Source organism: Salvelinus fontinalis, chromosome 1 (assembly GCF_029448725.1).
Source record: "Salvelinus fontinalis isolate EN_2023a chromosome 1, ASM2944872v1, whole genome shotgun sequence".
NCBI classification, from domain to species: domain Eukaryota; kingdom Metazoa; phylum Chordata; class Actinopteri; order Salmoniformes; family Salmonidae; genus Salvelinus; species Salvelinus fontinalis.
In genome coordinates, this window is record NC_074665.1 from 58,789,035 (window position 1) to 58,806,354 (window position 17,320).

The 17,320-nt window shown below is 41.9% G+C and overlaps 1 protein-coding gene across 2 annotated transcripts in view; it reads right to left on the bottom strand.

Moving 5' to 3' along the window:
* Positions 1-11,125: 11,125 nt before the first annotated feature.
* Positions 11,126-17,320, bottom strand: part of LOC129858559 (acylphosphatase-2-like) — a 35,024-nt gene continuing 28,829 nt past the window's right edge. For both annotated transcript variants that reach the window (XM_055927897.1, XM_055927889.1), the window contains exon 4: positions 11,126-11,702. In XM_055927897.1, the coding sequence (XP_055783872.1) occupies positions 11,588-11,702 (115 nt within the window). In that variant the 3' untranslated portion in view covers positions 11,126-11,587. The remainder of the gene's footprint in view (positions 11,703-17,320) is intronic.

A 17,320-nucleotide genomic window follows, 5' to 3' on the forward strand; every position in this document is an offset into this window, starting at 1 on the left:
AATAACCCTTTTGAGTTCTACGTGGAGCCCTTTCTACAGAGGGATCTACATGGAACCCAAAAGGGCTCTGCCTGGAACCAAAAAGGGTTTGCCTATGGGGACAGCCGAAGAACCCTTTTGGAACCCTTTTTTATAAGATTGTAGTGAAGTAAAAGTAAAAGTTGTCAAAAATATAAATAGTAAAGTACAGATACCCCCAAAAACGACTTAAGTAGTACATTAAACTATTGACCACTGGTCAATTTGACCGATATAGTAAGTACAGTAAGTACACCAAGATCATAAATATATGGTTTTAACCTCCCAAAATGTATTTTCCAGTAGCTGGGAATCACAGGAAGATGTTGGAGGGAGGGCAGCCCATAATAATGGCTGGAAGGGAGTAAATGGAATGGCATCAAACACATGGAAACCAAACATATTCCGCTCCAGACATTACAATGAGCCCGTCCTCCCCAATTACGTGCCACCAACCTCCTGTGCCGGGAATGACCTCTTTCATATGCTTTTTCCCCCTTCGTTTTTAGACCCAACTGTTCAAAATGTTGATCAAAACGTTTGATTACCAAAGTCGTATCAATCAAATGATGACATTTAATGAAATGAAATTTTTAGCAAAAGTTTAGCCAAACTTCAGATCTGTCCCTCGGCCTCTGAACATCACAAGGATAACATACTTCTATCCTTGTGATCATCGTGGTTAGACCTTTACTGCACAGAAAACCATTAGTCTCTAGCACAAAGGTCAAGGTCAAAGGACAAATTGCATGTCAAATACAAGTCAACTACAGGTCAAGTACAGAGTAGTGTTGTTGTTGTTGTCGTTTTGTCGTTTTACAAGGTTATTACCATACATAGAGGACTAGATGAAGGGTCATGGTGGAATTTTCTTTGCTAAATAGTATTTTAGTGATTAAAAACTCAGTTGTGGGTGAAATTGACATGTTTAAAGGGAAGGGTTAATTAAATGTATCATGTTACATACATTTATACCAGTTGAGAATTATTAAACTAAATTAAATCAGGACTGGTAAAAGCTCAAGCCAAAGAAAATTGTGTGAGTACTAAAGAGTCACCAGAGTCGACCCATGGAACCTAAATTGGCTGACACATTGGAAATACTTTGTGGAAATTCTTGAAAGATTCCATGTTTTAATGATAAATTCAGATGTAGATGATGTTTTATAGAGAGATTTTAAAATGGCGTGTTATAGAAAAACCCCAAAGGAAATACAGGCAGCCCAGAAGAAAGATTTCCAAAAAATAAATCCAATTATGTCTCTAGGAATTAGCTTTCTTGTTTATTCTCCATCAAAATAGAGAGACATTAAACATATTAGAGAATGTTTAGCCATCATTTTAATGCATTAAATGGTTATAGAGAGAACACTGAAATCCTAAACATGTGAATGAGGTACAGGTACTGTAAAGTAATGGACTGTGTCTCAGAATCCGTTTAAGGAAATTAAACACTAGCCACTTTAATAATGTCTCCGTATCTTGCATTACTCATCTCATATGTATAAACTGTACTATATACTATTCTACGGTATCTTAGTCACTTTAATTGTGTGTAAATATTGCATCACCCATCTCATATGTATATATCGTACTCTATACTATGCCACTGTATCTTAGTCCAATGCAGCTCTGACATATATGTATATATATTCTTAATCCATTCCTTACTTAGATTTATGTGTATTTGGGGTATATGTTGTGAAACTGTTAGATATTACTTGTTAGATATTGCTGCACTGTCGGAGCGAGAAGCACAAGCATTTCGCTACACCCGCAATAACATCTGCTAAACACGTGAATGTGACCAATACATTTGATTTGGATTGGATTTTTTTGACACTGTACGTGAAGCAACTCTGACACGGTCACAAGAAGCTTTCAAGATTCCCACCATATGTGTTTTGTATATCACAAATACTGTATATAGAAAACTGTTAAAAATAGTCATACAAAAGTATAACAACTCAACAAATGAGTCCACTGGAGGAGTACAGTGTTTGTAGCCCAGCTGCTGCTGAGTCAGTGGTACTGTGACACACAGGGCCATAGGCCTGGTGTCAGCTGGAGGTATTACAGCAGGAGAGTTGTGTGTTTGTTAATGCTCTGTATGGGGTATAGCTCTGGACCCCCATTTTCTAATTTTCTGGCTCAACATTTTCTCACATCTCTGGTTCTGATAAGCATACTTTGCTTCCAACATCTGGAGTTGAGAAAGCTTGGGTCAGGACGTCCCGTTTCCTCACATGGGGCGTGTGCGTGTGAGTGGACAGGGTCCAACCTCTTTACATGGAGTGAATTATATGTAGTCTGTTAACGTGCCTTCCCTTCTCTGCATTAACTTATTCAGACATTGTCATGCTCATTATGTATGTAAAGTATTTTCACATCATTTACAGTAGGCCTACTATGCTTTCAATAAATACAGAAGGAAAGGTAACATTTGCAACTCATCTCTGTGCTAGATCGAAGTATGGTTGTCATGACAATGTGTTTACCAGGAAAAGCCATCTTGGCTGTGGTCCTGGAACTGTCCAGCAGGCAGTATATCGCCCCTCCTGCTGTGGAGTCAGTGACAGCAACACTCAGACAGACAAGTCATTGTTGCTCTGTGGTGGATGTTGCGCTCACTGTGGAAGTAAGAGTAATCCTAGTCCTATGGCCTCACAGCTGGATCACAAAACAATGCAGTAATTGCAACCAGACAAGTCCATGCTTAAGTCCATTTGAGGACCACTGCTTTGTTGTTGTTACTATACCTTACCACTTGGTTAATACAAAAAGGATAGTGATCATATTTAGAAATGAGTCTCCTTGAGTTTTCTATTTTTTGACACTTTTTTTATACAGCGCATTCGGAAAGTATTCAGACCCCTTGACTTTTTCCACATTTTGTTACGTTACTGTTAAGAGAATTTTGTTCTCAATGTTCATAAACTGAACTTTAATTAAACTACTCTGTCTGTTACTAAGAATTTGTAAGGTTCTTATTGAAATGAAACAGACAGAGGCCAGTCTATAATAGTCAGCAAAGTTTACTTACGAGAGCTCTGCTTATCATTTCCTGTATATTGGTCTACATACCTCACATTTTGTCATAAATGTCCCTCCTCCTCTCAGAACCAATGACAATATAGTTCACAAGGCTTCTCCTTCTCATACATTGTCTGCCACCTGTTATACAATCTACTACAAGCCCAAGGTATCTCCCATCCCTGGTTGGGGACAGAATGTCCTGAAAGGAACACAGTAGTACAGCTTGTCTGCCGATAGCTCCTCTTATCATTTGTTTCACACTTGCACCCTGCTTACATACTAAAAAGGAACAAAAAGTCCTTGTTCTAATTCTGACTAAAACTACACACATCGGATTTAGATTTATGATTCTAATAAATGTCATACAATCATACAGTGACAGGGTAGAATTCTGTTAGTTATAGTTCTATGTTAAATGTATACATCATTTAGTCATTATTCATAAAATGCATAACAGTTACAGCCTTATTCTAAAATGTATTAACGTTTTTCGCACTCATCAATCGACACACAATACCCCATAATGACTGAAATATTACATTTACATAAGTATTCAGACTCTTTACTCAGCACGTTGTTGAAGCACCTTTGGCAGAGATTACAGCCTCGAGTCTTCTTGGGTACGACGCTAAAAGCTTGGCACACCTGTATTTGGGGAGATTCTCCCATTCTTGCCTGTAGATCCTCTCAAGCTATTTCAGGTTGGATGGGGAGCGTTGCTGCACCGCTATTTTCAGGTCTCTCCAGAGATGTTCGATCAGGTTCAAGTCCGGGGTCTGGCTGGGCCACTCAAGGTCATTCAGAGACTTGTCCTGAAGCTACTCCTGCGTTGTCTTGGCTGTGTGCTTAGGGTCGTTGTCCTGTTCGAAGGTGAACCTTCATCTCAGGTTTTCATCAAGGATCTCTCTGTACTTTGCTCCATTCATCTTTCTCTCGTTCCTGACTAGTCTCCCAGTCCCTGCTTCCACAACCATGCTTCACCGTAGGGATGGTGCCAGGTTTCCTCCAGATGTGACACTTGGCATTCAGGCCAAAGAGTTCAATCTAGGTTTCATCAGACCAGAGAAACTTGTTTCTCATGGTCTGAGAGTCCTTTAGGTGCATTTTGGCAGACTCCAAGCGGGCGGTCATATGCCTTTTACTGAGGAGTGGCTTCCGTCTGGCCACTCTACCATAAAGGCGTGATTGGTGGAGTGCTGCAGAGATGGTTGTCCTTCTGGAAGGTTCTCCCATCTCCACAGAGGAACTCTGGAGCTCTGTCAGAGTGACAATCAGGTTCTTGGTCACCTCCCTAACCAAGGTCCTTCTCCCCTGACCTTGAGGGGGTCCCAGAATTCACTCTGGCTGAATTGGATCTGGTCAGCTTAAGGAGGCAGCAGCGTTCATGATAACAAAGAGTATTTCCATTCAGACACCAGACTGTCATGATCGTTTGTAGAATTAACGGACCAAGGCGCAGCGTGCGTAGAGTTCCACATGTTTAATTAAAGAAACTCACCAAAACAATACAGAACAAAAACGAAACGTGAAGTCAAATGCCGTGCAACTGGCAACTACACACAAACAAACAAGATCCCACAAAAACCCAGTGGAAAAGGCTGCCTAAATATGAACCCCAATCAGAGACAACGATAAACAGCTGCCTTTGATTGGGAACCATACCAGGCCAACATAGACAAATAATAACCTAGATAACCCACCCTAGTCACACCCCGACCTAACCAACATGGAGAGTAACAGGATCTCTATGGTCAGGGCGTGACACAGACACCATAGTGAACAGGCACCGCCATGTTTGTTATGAAACGAGAGACTGTGTTCTGTCCAACAGCAAATAGGAGTGAATAGGAATTAAACATCACCCATGTCAAAGCAATCGATCAAACCAACCTAACACAGGGCTGATTATACCTTTCTCTAGTCTGAACCACATTACTAGAAAATCACTTTGCCTTAGGTCAGACTTAGGTCAGAGAGAACAAAGGACTACTCCATTTTCCACATAGTTTACAGCACAGAAAATGTTCAGTAATTGCTCCCAGCTTTGTTTTTGCACCATAGACTTAGATGAAGCAAAATACTGTATATTCAAATGATAGCTCAAGCAAGGTGACAATATATATTCTCAGCTTTACTAATACCGCCCCCACAATGAAATCACTGTAAACTGTTGATACAAGAAAGTTGGCCTTAGCCGGGAACTTTTGTAAGTTGCCTAGCAACCGTTTCCTCTCAGCACACTCTTAACGACAGGTGAAGTGATGTGTTGACGATGTCCGCCCCCGATGTATGGTAATATAGAGAGAAAGGTAAAAACATAGATGGTATGGATGGATAATAATTGGTGTCATTTTGAGCTTACTGTGGAGGCACTGAGAATGTTTGGTCACTGGTAATGAGGGACTCATAGAGAGAGAGAAAGGACTGTGTTTTTGTGGTCATGTTGAGCTTCTGTCAGCCAAAGCAGTGAAATAATGGGATTTGGTTGGAAAGTCTAGCATAAATCGGACTCATTCCATAAGCAATGAATCAGAGCAGTGTACAAACAGTACAGAGTGAGGGGAACTTTCTCAATATTTTGACACCACTAAGTGATGCCCTGCATTCACGTGTTTTGTCCCTTCCTGTCCTCCCTGTTCACCCACGACTGCATGGCCAAGCACGACTCCAACACCATCATTTAGTTTTCTGATGACAAAACGGTGGTAGGCTTGACCACCGACAACAATGAGACAGCCTATAGGGAGGAGGTCTGAGACCTGGTTGTGTGTTGCCAGGACAACAACCTCTCCTTCAACGTGAGCAAGACAAAGGAGCTGATCGTGGACTACAGGAAAAGGAGGGCCGAACACACCCCCATTCACAACGACAGGGCAGTAGTGGAGCTGGTCGAGAGCTTCAAGTTCCTTGGTGTCCACATTACTAATAATCTTATAATACTAATCTTGTCCACACACACAAACACAAGTAATGAAGAGGACACGACAATGCCTATTCACCCTCAGGAGACTGAAAAGATTTGGCATGAGTCCCCAGGACCTCAAAAAGTTTTACAGCTGCACCATCGACAGCATCCTGACCGGTTGCATCACCGCCTGGTATGGCAACTACAGAGGGTAGCAGGACCTCTATACTAGGCGGTGTCAGAGGAAGGCTCAAAGACTCCAGCCACCCAAGTCATAGACTGTTCTCTCTGCTACCGCACGGCAAGCGGTACCGGAGCGCCAAGTCTAGGTCCAAAAGGCTCCTTAACAGCTTCTACTCACAAGCCATAAGACTGCTGAACAATTAAACAAATGGCTACCTGGACTATTTGCATTGACGCCCCTGCTGACACTGCTGCTACTCGCTGTTTATTATCCATGCATAGTCACTTTACCCCTACCTACATGTGCATATTACCTCAATTACCTCGACAAACCTGTAACTCTGCATATTGACTCGGTACCGGTTCCCCCTGGATATAGCCTCATTATTGTTATTTTATTGTGTTACTTTTTTAAACTTTAGTTTAATGAGTAAATATTTTCTCAGCTCAAATTTTCTTAAAACTACATTGTTGGTTAAAGGCTGGTAAGTAAGCATTTCACGGTAAGGTCTACACCTGTTGTATACGACACGTGACAAATAGCATTTGCTTTGATTTGATTTCTTCTACCGCTTAAAAAGATATAGCACAGTTTTCCAAATAAGAGTCAGCATTGCCATTGAGTTTACCCACACAACAATATGACCAATATAATTCTTTGTGAGATATTCATCAGATCCTAGCTCCTTTATTATGTAGCAGCAGATTGCGACGCCTTTTTGTATGGAGTGCTAGGAGATAGAGAGACAGGATGGAAACTTCTAGTTGCTCTGAAACCCTTCCACATGGTTTGGTTACCATGGCCACTGGTGCAAGTTGGCTCTGTTGGTTGCCGTGGAAGTGGCCTGTGTGTGAAGTGGAGGAGGAGAAAGAAGTGGAAGAGAGAAGAGAAGAGCAGAGAGAAGAGGTCGAGGGGGCAGATATTCTACGCCTGATTTCAGACGTGGTGCAGCGCTGAGTGAAGAGAGTGGGTGGTCTGGGTGCACGGTGTTGCTCCACTCTGATCACTCCTCTCCTCTTTTCTCTCTCTGCCTCCATCCGCCTGCGCTTGGCTTCGAGCCAGTGGGCATTTGATGGCATGACAGTGGAATATCACTGCATTACTCAAAAATAGAAACAAGATGATGGTTGATAGATTTACTTACAATATAACTAAAATATATGGCTGAATATAACATAAATACTGGTTCTATGTTGGAGCTGGTTCTATGTTGATGTAATCAGATGGGGGGCTTTCAGTGAGGACCTTTGACAGAATGACTGGTAATGAAATACTGGTCCTCAGGCGCATGGCTTTGTGTCAGTGATGGCGCAGACTGTGGGAGACTAATAAGCATGAAAGCCAAACACTGAACAATGCACACAGTCAGACACTACTGAACTACAGAGGGTTTCTCGATGGTGAGGGGATATAGGGCTGTTACTATAAACATGTGCAACAAGTTGATCTCCTACCTGATTGGCTAAAGACTGTCCCCTTGTTCCTTGTATAGCTCTTCTTATATCTTCGTGTGCGTGTGTGTGTGTGTGTGTGTGTGTGTGTGTGTGTGTGTGTGTGTGTGTGTGTGTGTGTGTGTGTGTGTGTGTGTGTGTTTGTGGATGGGAAGTGTGTACTCCTACACTGTAGCCACGACACAAGCAGCTATGTGCCCTTTTCTCCCCATTGGTGATGGATAGCTTTTTCCAGAGAGGAGAGTTGCCACTGTACTGTTTCCATGTGGGAGCACCACTGGTGGCTATTAACGTACAGTTACAATACACAGCCTGTGAATCAATGACACACCGCTGACTCATTGTCATGGAAACGCCATGACTGGGATAAATACCACACCACACAGACAAAGGCTGAAGACCGCGTTGAATGGGGGATTGCATAGGTTATGTAACTGTAGCGGATTGGGGCCTAAATGAGTGGTTCTATAGTGGTGCATGTCCTATTCACATGGGACATAAATCCACTGCTTTTGGCCGCCTCCAATCAGAGGGCCTCCTCCTTTGTCCTTGCAGAGGCTCCAGTGAGAAAGGTCCTGGGAATGGGTGGCATGGCAACACACTCCGCATCGCACCCAGCCTACTCACACTGGGAGAGAGAGGGTACTGAGAACATCATAAAGGTGGTGTGTTTTGGACTGATTTACTGAGCATTGCAATATATCAGGGACAAACACTGTACCGTAGAAAAGAATGGACAGACAGCTCTTTAGACTGAGGAGTTATACACTGACTGTACAAAACAATAGGAACACCTTCCTAATATTGAGTTGGAACGCCTTTTGTCATCAGAACAGCCTGAAATCGTCGGGGTGTCGAAAACGTTCCACAGGGATGCTGGCCCATGTTGACTCCAACGCTTCCCACAGTTGTGTCAAGTTGGCTGCATGTCCTTTGGGTGGTGAACCATTCTTGATACACACATGAAATGGTTGAGTGTGAAAAAGCCAGCAGCGGTGCAGTTCTTGACACAAATCGGTGGACCTGTCCTAGCACCTACTGCCATACCCCGTTGAAAGGCACTTAAATATTTTGTCTTGCCCATTCAGCCTCTGAATGGCACACATACACCATTCATGTCTGAATTATCTCAAGGCTTAAAAATATTATTTAACCTGTCTCCTCCCCTTCATCTACACTGATTGAAGTGGATTTAATAAGTGATATCAATAAGGGATCATAGCTTTCACCTGGATTCATCTGGTCAGTCTATGTCATGGAAAGTATGTTTTGTACACTCAGTGTATAACATACTATTATGAGTGGGTGGAGAGCATCTTGTGACTGAACATTGAAGCATAAGTGAGACTTGTGTGGGTGTGATGTGTGTGCACTGTTGGGGTTATCATACTGCTGTATCAAGAAGTTACCTTGGTCAGTCTCTCCATTCCATCCTGTTGTTAAGTGGCCATTACACCCCTGTTCCCAAGTGTAGTAATGGACTGGAGGAAATGGGACTGCTTAGGCTACCTGGTCACTTTAAGTGTGCCACTGATCTTTACTATATGAGATCCTGTCTGAAGGGTGGGGTGGGGCGTGGGGGAGACTAAAGGCTTTTATCCAATCATCTGAGACCAGGAAAAAACCTTCACATGAGCCTTCATAGGGCACTTAAACAATTAGTCATTTACCAAGAAGCCCCCACTTTCTAAACCTGTCTGTCTGTCTATGACATAAAGCACTGCCTATATATCATAATTAGATAAAGCACTGCCCATATATCATAATTAGATAAAGCACTGCCCCTATATCATAATTAGATAAAGCACTGCCCCTATATCATAATTAGATAAAGCACTGCCCCTATATCATGATTAGATAAAGCACTGCCCCTATATCATGATTAGATAAAGCACTGCCCCTATATCATAATTAGATAAAGCACTGCCCCTATATCATAATTAGATAAAGCACTGCCCTATATCATGATTAGATAAAGCACTGCCCATATGTCATAATAAGATAAAGCACTGCCCCTATATCATAATTAGATAAAGCACTGCCCCTATATCATAATAAGATAAAGCACTGCCCCTATATCATAATAAGATAAAGCACTGCCCATATATCATAATTAGATAAAGCACTGCCCTATATCATGATTAGATAAAGCACTGCCCCTATATCATGATTAGATAAAGCACTGCCCCTATATCATAATTAGATAAAGCACTGCCCCTATATCATAATTAGATAAAGCACTGCCCTATATCATGATTAGATAAAGCACTGCCCATATGTCATAATAAGATAAAGCACTGCCCCTATATCATAATAAGATAAAGCACTGCCCCTATATCATAATAAGATAAAGCACTGCCCATATATCATAATTAGATAAAGCACTGCCCTATATCATGATTAGATAAAGCACTGCCCATATATCATAATTAGATAAAGCACTGCCCCTATATCATAATTAGATAAAGCACTGCCCTATATCATGATTAGATAAAGCACTGCCCATATGTCATAATAAGATAAAGCACTGCCCATATATCATAATTAGATTAAGCTAAATCTATAACAAGCATCATTATCCCTGGAGGGGTCCTGATAGGTTCATATGAATGCTGTAAGGACTGTAGCCTCCTGCTGTGTAGAGAGGCTCAGGTACAGTATGCTTCTCTCTCTATGAGACTGTATTCCCATGCAGAGCAGTAGGAGACTCTGGGCTCAATATTGGATCATAAGCCCTTGGGTTAAATCAAGTTTCTCTGTCAGATAAGAGGATTTTGCCCTGCTCCTGCTCACATGGGGGATTTACCATCACACTGCATGCTGGGTAAAAATCAGACCTGAATGGATGTTGTTACTCAGGTAGACTTGACTGGGTGATGACGAGATGGTGTTGGCACAAGGCAAGGTAGAAAGAGGTCAGGGCAGGGGCAGCTGGGAGTCAACAACATAGTGTCGAGAGAGAGAGAGAGAGAGAGAGCGAGATGATTTGTGCGAGAGAAAGAAGGTGCAAGCGCCATGGAGATAAACACACACATAGGCCTACGTGTCTAATGAACCGGAAATCATGCAGATGCATGCACGCGCACTCACACGAACACACACACACACACACAAGCATACACACCAGTTGAGGTTGCTGAGGGGAGGACGGCTCATAATAATGGCTGGAATGGAGTGGTATCAAACACGTTTCCATGTGTTTGATGCCATTCCATTTAATCCATTCCAGCCATTATTATGAGCCGTCCTCCCCTCAGCAGCTTCCACTGATACACATGCACGTTAGCAGACACGCACACACACAAACTGTAATGGGTTATTCAATACTCCTGACTTGGCCAGTTGTGTCTTGGCAACTCAGCATGATGGTGCAGTCTGACTGTCTGGATTTCTCTGTGTTTAATTGGATTAGGTAAACAATCACGTGACCTTACACAACATTATTCAGGACCAGAGGAGACCAGGTAGGAGAGACACAGTAAGAGGCTCTATCTTAAAGGGACAACAAAAAGAGATATTTTGTCCCTTGTATTAACTATTTAATAGTGCATTTGTATTGAATTCTAATAACATCGAGCTTGAATGGTTTTATTTATTGCATTACATGTTCAGAAGAAAAGCATTGAGAATCTGCAAAGCACATAGGCAACATAGCTGCCTGACAATATATGCTGCTCTGCCAGCCTGAATGTAACATTCAAAATGTTCAGACGGGGAATGCATTTATGAGAAAAAGACAACAACTTTTGGATGAGCAACTATTTGGATTAGCTTCTACTTAAAAAAATGTCACACAATTTCAAACTGTCTGCATAATAGATTTAGACATCTCAAAAAATCTTGACATTTATTTATGTATTTTTCAGAAAGGTTGGGAACGAAACAATGCATTTAGAAACATAAGGTGGTACCCACAGAGACAGTAGGTGACATTGATGTGGTAAAAGTGCGGGAGAGGGTGTGGTTAGAGTGGCGTTGGATGAAGGGAGTTCCTCAGAAGCGTGTCTTGAAGCCAAAGAGCTCCACCTTGTCAATGGATCTCTCATTGGAGAACGAGGCTCGGGTGATGCGACAGCTGGGACTCCCCTCCTTACTCAGCCACACCTTCCTGTGCAATTAGAAAGATAGAGATGTTCTGTTATCCACTACCCTCATGTCAATGATGGTCATTCTTTTAGGCAACACACTGCTTCTGTTTCCCATAAGGAATGATCACTCTGCTCTGTTCTTGTGTTGGCTATTTTCTCTAATATAAGCTACTACATGATCTGTTTATCATCTCAACCGCTAACCATGTTCTCTATAGCTTGGGAACATACATTCCACTGCTAAAACTAACTTTGAGAGTTTGAACACGCTCTAGACAGCAGGGAATCTGAGGTTTTCTGGAGACCCCTCTGTTCAGCAAACAGTTCCAAGGCCAAATAAGGCTTGTCACATGTCAGATGGACAAAGGGAATGCAGGCTTTCTGAGAAAGCCGGCCAACCCATGTGGGTGACACTAGATTGACTGTATCCGCTATAATATAGTCCCTCCTATCCCTTGCAAAACTGGGATTTTTGTCATCTGGTAAACAGCTGTGGGCATTCACTAAAACTTCAACCTCTGTTTCAGCCGACTGGTAAAAATGGTTCAGCAACATGATCCTAACTTCTGTCAGCAAAGACAAATGATTCAGCTATAGCCTGAGTCCAAGCCCCAGCCAAACTCGGTACAGTGCATAGGAGGCAGTTTTTCTTGGCACCATCTCTAGTGTTCTCTATGACAAATGACTTTGGGAAAAGCACAACACAAACATAATCAAGTAAATTGAATTGTATAACTCAGCACTGTCTTGAGTCTAAACCTCAGTTTACCACAAGACATGACTCAATGAGGAGCAACAGGCAACATGCTTACTCTACAGCATGTAGGTCAAGCCCTGGAGACTGAGGCCCTGTCACTCAAGTCGCTGCATGGCTGATATGGGATACATTATTTCCTAGTCTGTGTAGATTAGTGGAGAGATTGTAGAGGATCAGTGCGCCACATGTGGTCATCCTGAAGCACGGTCTGGTGCGACGGGAGTTCGGTCAGATCACAGAGACACAACGCAATAGCTGCCCATAGCGTGCCGGCTGACTGACAGCTGCCTCAATGACAGAGAGCGAAATGGAGGGAGAGAGAGAGAGGGATGAGGCAACATCTCCATCTGCATTCTCTGCTCCGCTCTGCTCTAGTGTCGCACACAGCCCACAGACTGCTGATTTGACAGCAATCACAGGGCTTAGAGGTTAGCTCTAAGTCGTCGTTGCATCAGGTAAATATTCATCTCCACTGACTTCACTCTGCAAAATAAAATGGAGTATTGAACCCAAAAGAGTATGAGCATAATGAGGGTTGTCTATCTACTATATGATGTGTCTGTGGCTATTTTCCTTGTTCAAAGCATTTGCTCTTCTTGTCCTGGTAATAGATGGACATTGATGTTTTTGACTCGTAGGTTGAACCTCTCAAGCAAAGCTACCCGCCAGTCCACCCCCTAATAAGTGAATTATCCCAATTTAGAAGCACATGACCGTGTGAACTGATCTAATAAGCACATGAAAAGAGAAACAATGTGGTGTGTGTCACAGAGAAAGACAGAGCGAGAGCGACGAGAGAGCAATGACTGTATTTGCTGCTATAACAAGACCTAACATTGACCATTTGATGGTGGGTTGATAATAATGGCCTGGTCTCTGAGTGAGCACCACCCACTGCATCCACTCTGCCTGACTGCCTGACTGACTGACCAGGCCTCTAGAGGAAAGGACGTTTCCTTTTTCCCACACACTTGAGGAAATGAGATAACATAGACCAGTGTATGGGAAGGAATTCAATATGTTTTAAACAAATGTTCTGCTGCAGAATAAACTAAGGCATTGCATTGTTCCTTGAGAGCAATCTGGAGCAATCTTAACTGGGCCTGGCTGGCTAATGGCTCTGTATGGTTTATAATGAAGTTGGACTTCAAACACTGCCAAAGTTACAAGTTTTTTTTATCGCTTTGGTACTATTTTCACAAGTACGTGGTAAAATTGAACAACTCTTAGTACAAAACTCAAAACTCAAAAAGATCAAAACTTGAAGCATATTTTCAATTGACTAAGTACAACACAAAAGCAAATCACAAAGTAACTTTTTCACCAAACCTAATTAGTTATTTCACCTGGAAAAACCTTTCACAATGCAATGCTCATAATACATTTCATATGATTCTCTTCTCATTTGTTTAAAAACATTTGACCATCTCTTAATCCAATTGCGCTTAATGGTTAAAATCACTTAACCATTCGGTAAACCTATAGATCTTAACTGGTTTGTCTACTATATATGGATTTAGAGAATTACAGAAATAAAATGTGTGTTTGTAAAGTATAAACACCTAAATGTGGCCTCCTAATGGGCTCCCAAGTGGCGCAGCGGTCTAAGGCACTGCATCTCAGCCCTAGAGGCGTCACTACAGACCCTGATTCGATTCCAGGCTGTATCAACAACCGGCCGTGATTAGGAGTCCCATAGGGCGGCGCACAATTGGCCCGTGTTAGGGTATGGCCGTAGTAGGCTGTCATTGTAAATAAGAATTTGTTCTTAACTGATTTGCCTAGTTAAATAAAGGTTCAATACAAATAAATACAATAAAATGACATGTATGATACATGATAACCATAGATAATAACCACTTGTTATTGCTAATTGATTTCACATAGGGGCAACCACAATTGGCCACCATATAAAAGGGTGTGTGTAAACACTTGCACTTTCTTTCAACATGGAGCAGGATAGACAGCAAGGGAGAGGAAAAATAAAATAGCTCATGGACAAGGGGCCCCTCAGAGAGGTGGACATGGGCCCCGTCAAAGAGGTGGACATCAGAGAGAGGGAGGCATACGGCAGGAACTGTTGTATCTAATGAAGTCCGGACCATCGCTGTTGATCATATGGTAAACAGAGGCCTTACCATGGCAGAGGCCGCCCGATTAGTTCACCCCAATCTGAGAAGATCAATTGTCAACATTTCGTCAAGAAAACAGGTAAGTCTGCAGGATGTGCACTATGCTTTCTCATTACATGTACAGTAAATGACATTGTAATGCATGTAAATTCACAAAACATGTTACAGTATGATCTATTGACAGTATACACTGTTCTACCCTCAGGATTGACAAGACCCCATGGATGTGGCTGTGTGCTGACCGACCATCTGAAATCGAGCAGGCCATTAGGGAGCACGATGACACCTTTGCCAATGTGGCATCCATCAGCATACCAACAATCACCCGCTTTTTGAAGAGGCACCAGGTATCTATGAAACACATTTACCTGGTGCTTTTTGTGAGAAACAACGATAGGGTGAAATAACTGCGGGCCAAGTATGTTCAGGTACAGCACTATATACTGTACTGCTGTTACTATTTGACGCACATGCTACTTCACAATATCATGTTGGAACTATACTATAAAAAATATATATATATTTTTAGAGGGTGATGCTGCCGTGAACCATCACAAGTATATCTTTGTTGATGAAGTGGGCTTCAACCTGGCCAAAACTCTGCGTCGTGGGCAGAGCCTCATCCGCCAATGGGCGACCGTTCAAGTGCCTGGACAACGTGGGGAAACATCTCCATGTGCGTAGCTATCTCTGAAGATGGTGTGGTAGGACATAGGCCATTACTTGGATCCTACAAAGCTGCACACCTCATTGTTTCTCAATGAAATTGATCAGGCCTGTCAAGATGAAGGGATCACCGATGTCATTGTGTGGGACAATGTCAGATTCCAACATGCAGAGGTAGTTCAAGCATGGTTTCGGGCCCATCCCCGATTCGTGACCCTTCACCTGCCTCCATACTCTCCTTTCCTTAACCCAATTAATGAATTAGAGGTGTAATGTATACGATTGCCATCCCCATGAGTTTGCCACCCTCCTTCTGGCCATGGATGAGGCATACGACGACATCAATGCAGACCAATGTCAAGCTTGGATTCGCCATGCCAAAAGCTTTTTCACACGGTGCATGAACAACATTCACATTGCTGTGGATGAGAATTTATGGCCAAATGCTCAAAACAGGCTTGATGCAAATGAATGTGTGCTAAACGTTAGGTTTTATTTTAATTTGTCGAATTTAATTTTGGACATTTGATTAGACAGTACACCTACTTTGCAACTGAAATAAAAGTAACAATTAGCTAATTGCCAATGTCAGGCTGGGTCTGTAGCTAGCTCTATTTGGCATATTCCATAATAATAAAAAAATATTTGTTAGCTAGCTAGCTTGTAAGTGGCTAATTAAAGTAGCCTAACTTTTTCCTGTCTAGCTAGGCAGCTAGATAGCAAAGATAGCAAAAACCAGCTTACAAATGGTGCTCAAATTCTAATACAACTTTGTTTATCTAGCCTAGCTATAATTTGCCATATGACTTTTGGTTTTATATATTTTGTAACGGCGTTCCTCTCTCTCTTCATAAGAAGAGGAGGTGTAGTGATCGAGCCAAGGCGCAGCGGGTTGTGAATACATGATGAATTTTATTTATAAGACAAAACGAAACAAACTATACTTGAATAAACTAACAAAATAACAAAACGAAAATAGACAGACTTAGTACGACGAACTGACATAACACACGCAGAGCGAACGAACAAGTACTTACTACAAAAACGCACGAACAAACCGAAACAATCCCGTATGGTGTAAAATCGACACAGACACAGGAGACAATCACCCACAAACAAACAGTGAGAACACCCTACCTAAATATGACTCTTAATTAGAGGAGAACGCAAAACACCTGCCTCTAATTAAGAGCCATACCAGGCAACCAAAACCAACATAGAAACAGATAACATAGACTGCCCACCCAAAACACATGCCCTGACCTAAACACATACAAAAAACAACATAAAACAGGTCAGGACCGTTACATATTTCAATTAAATAATAACGTTTGCTTACCTTAATAAATAGAAAAATAACATGCTTATTGGTTGGCTATTTGCAAGTTCAACTACCGTCCTGTTGCATCGCCATAATGGAATGGCAGTTGGGTTTTGAATCAGAATGGCAGTTCAAATGTGAATTGACAAAAAGGTTCTATCTATAGAGCCTTTTTATCTATGAGTGTATGCTTTTAGTTTGCAACAGCAGAGCTTTGTATGAATCTTGCAGTTTGCCAATCCGACATTGGCAGCAATGTTGCAAAATGCGAATTCGATCTCCCCCCTGGCAAAGATAGTTAATGGTGTCGGATGTCAGCTAGCCATTTTTCTGACCAGGTGAAATTATGCAGCATCATTAATGTGGACATGAATGTCAATGCAAAATATCTCAAATAAATTTTAAGGGAGCTAGTTAGCTGTAACTTCAGAGTTTGATTTGACTGTGTTAGCTTTTGTTAGCTGTTGTTTGCTAAAATCCACATTACATTCAAGGTTATTTGCCTTCACTGGGTATACAGTGTCTTCGGAAAGTATTCAGACCCCTTGACTTTTTACACATTTGTTACGTTACAGCCTTATTCTAAAATGTATTAAATAAATAAAAATCCTCAACAATCTACACACAGCACACCATTTTGACAAAGCAAAAACAGGTTTTTAGAAACACCTTCTTTACATAAGTTTTCAGACCCCTTGCTAAAAGACTCGAAGTTGAGCTCAGGTGCATCCTGTTTCCATTGATCATTCTTGAGATGTTTCT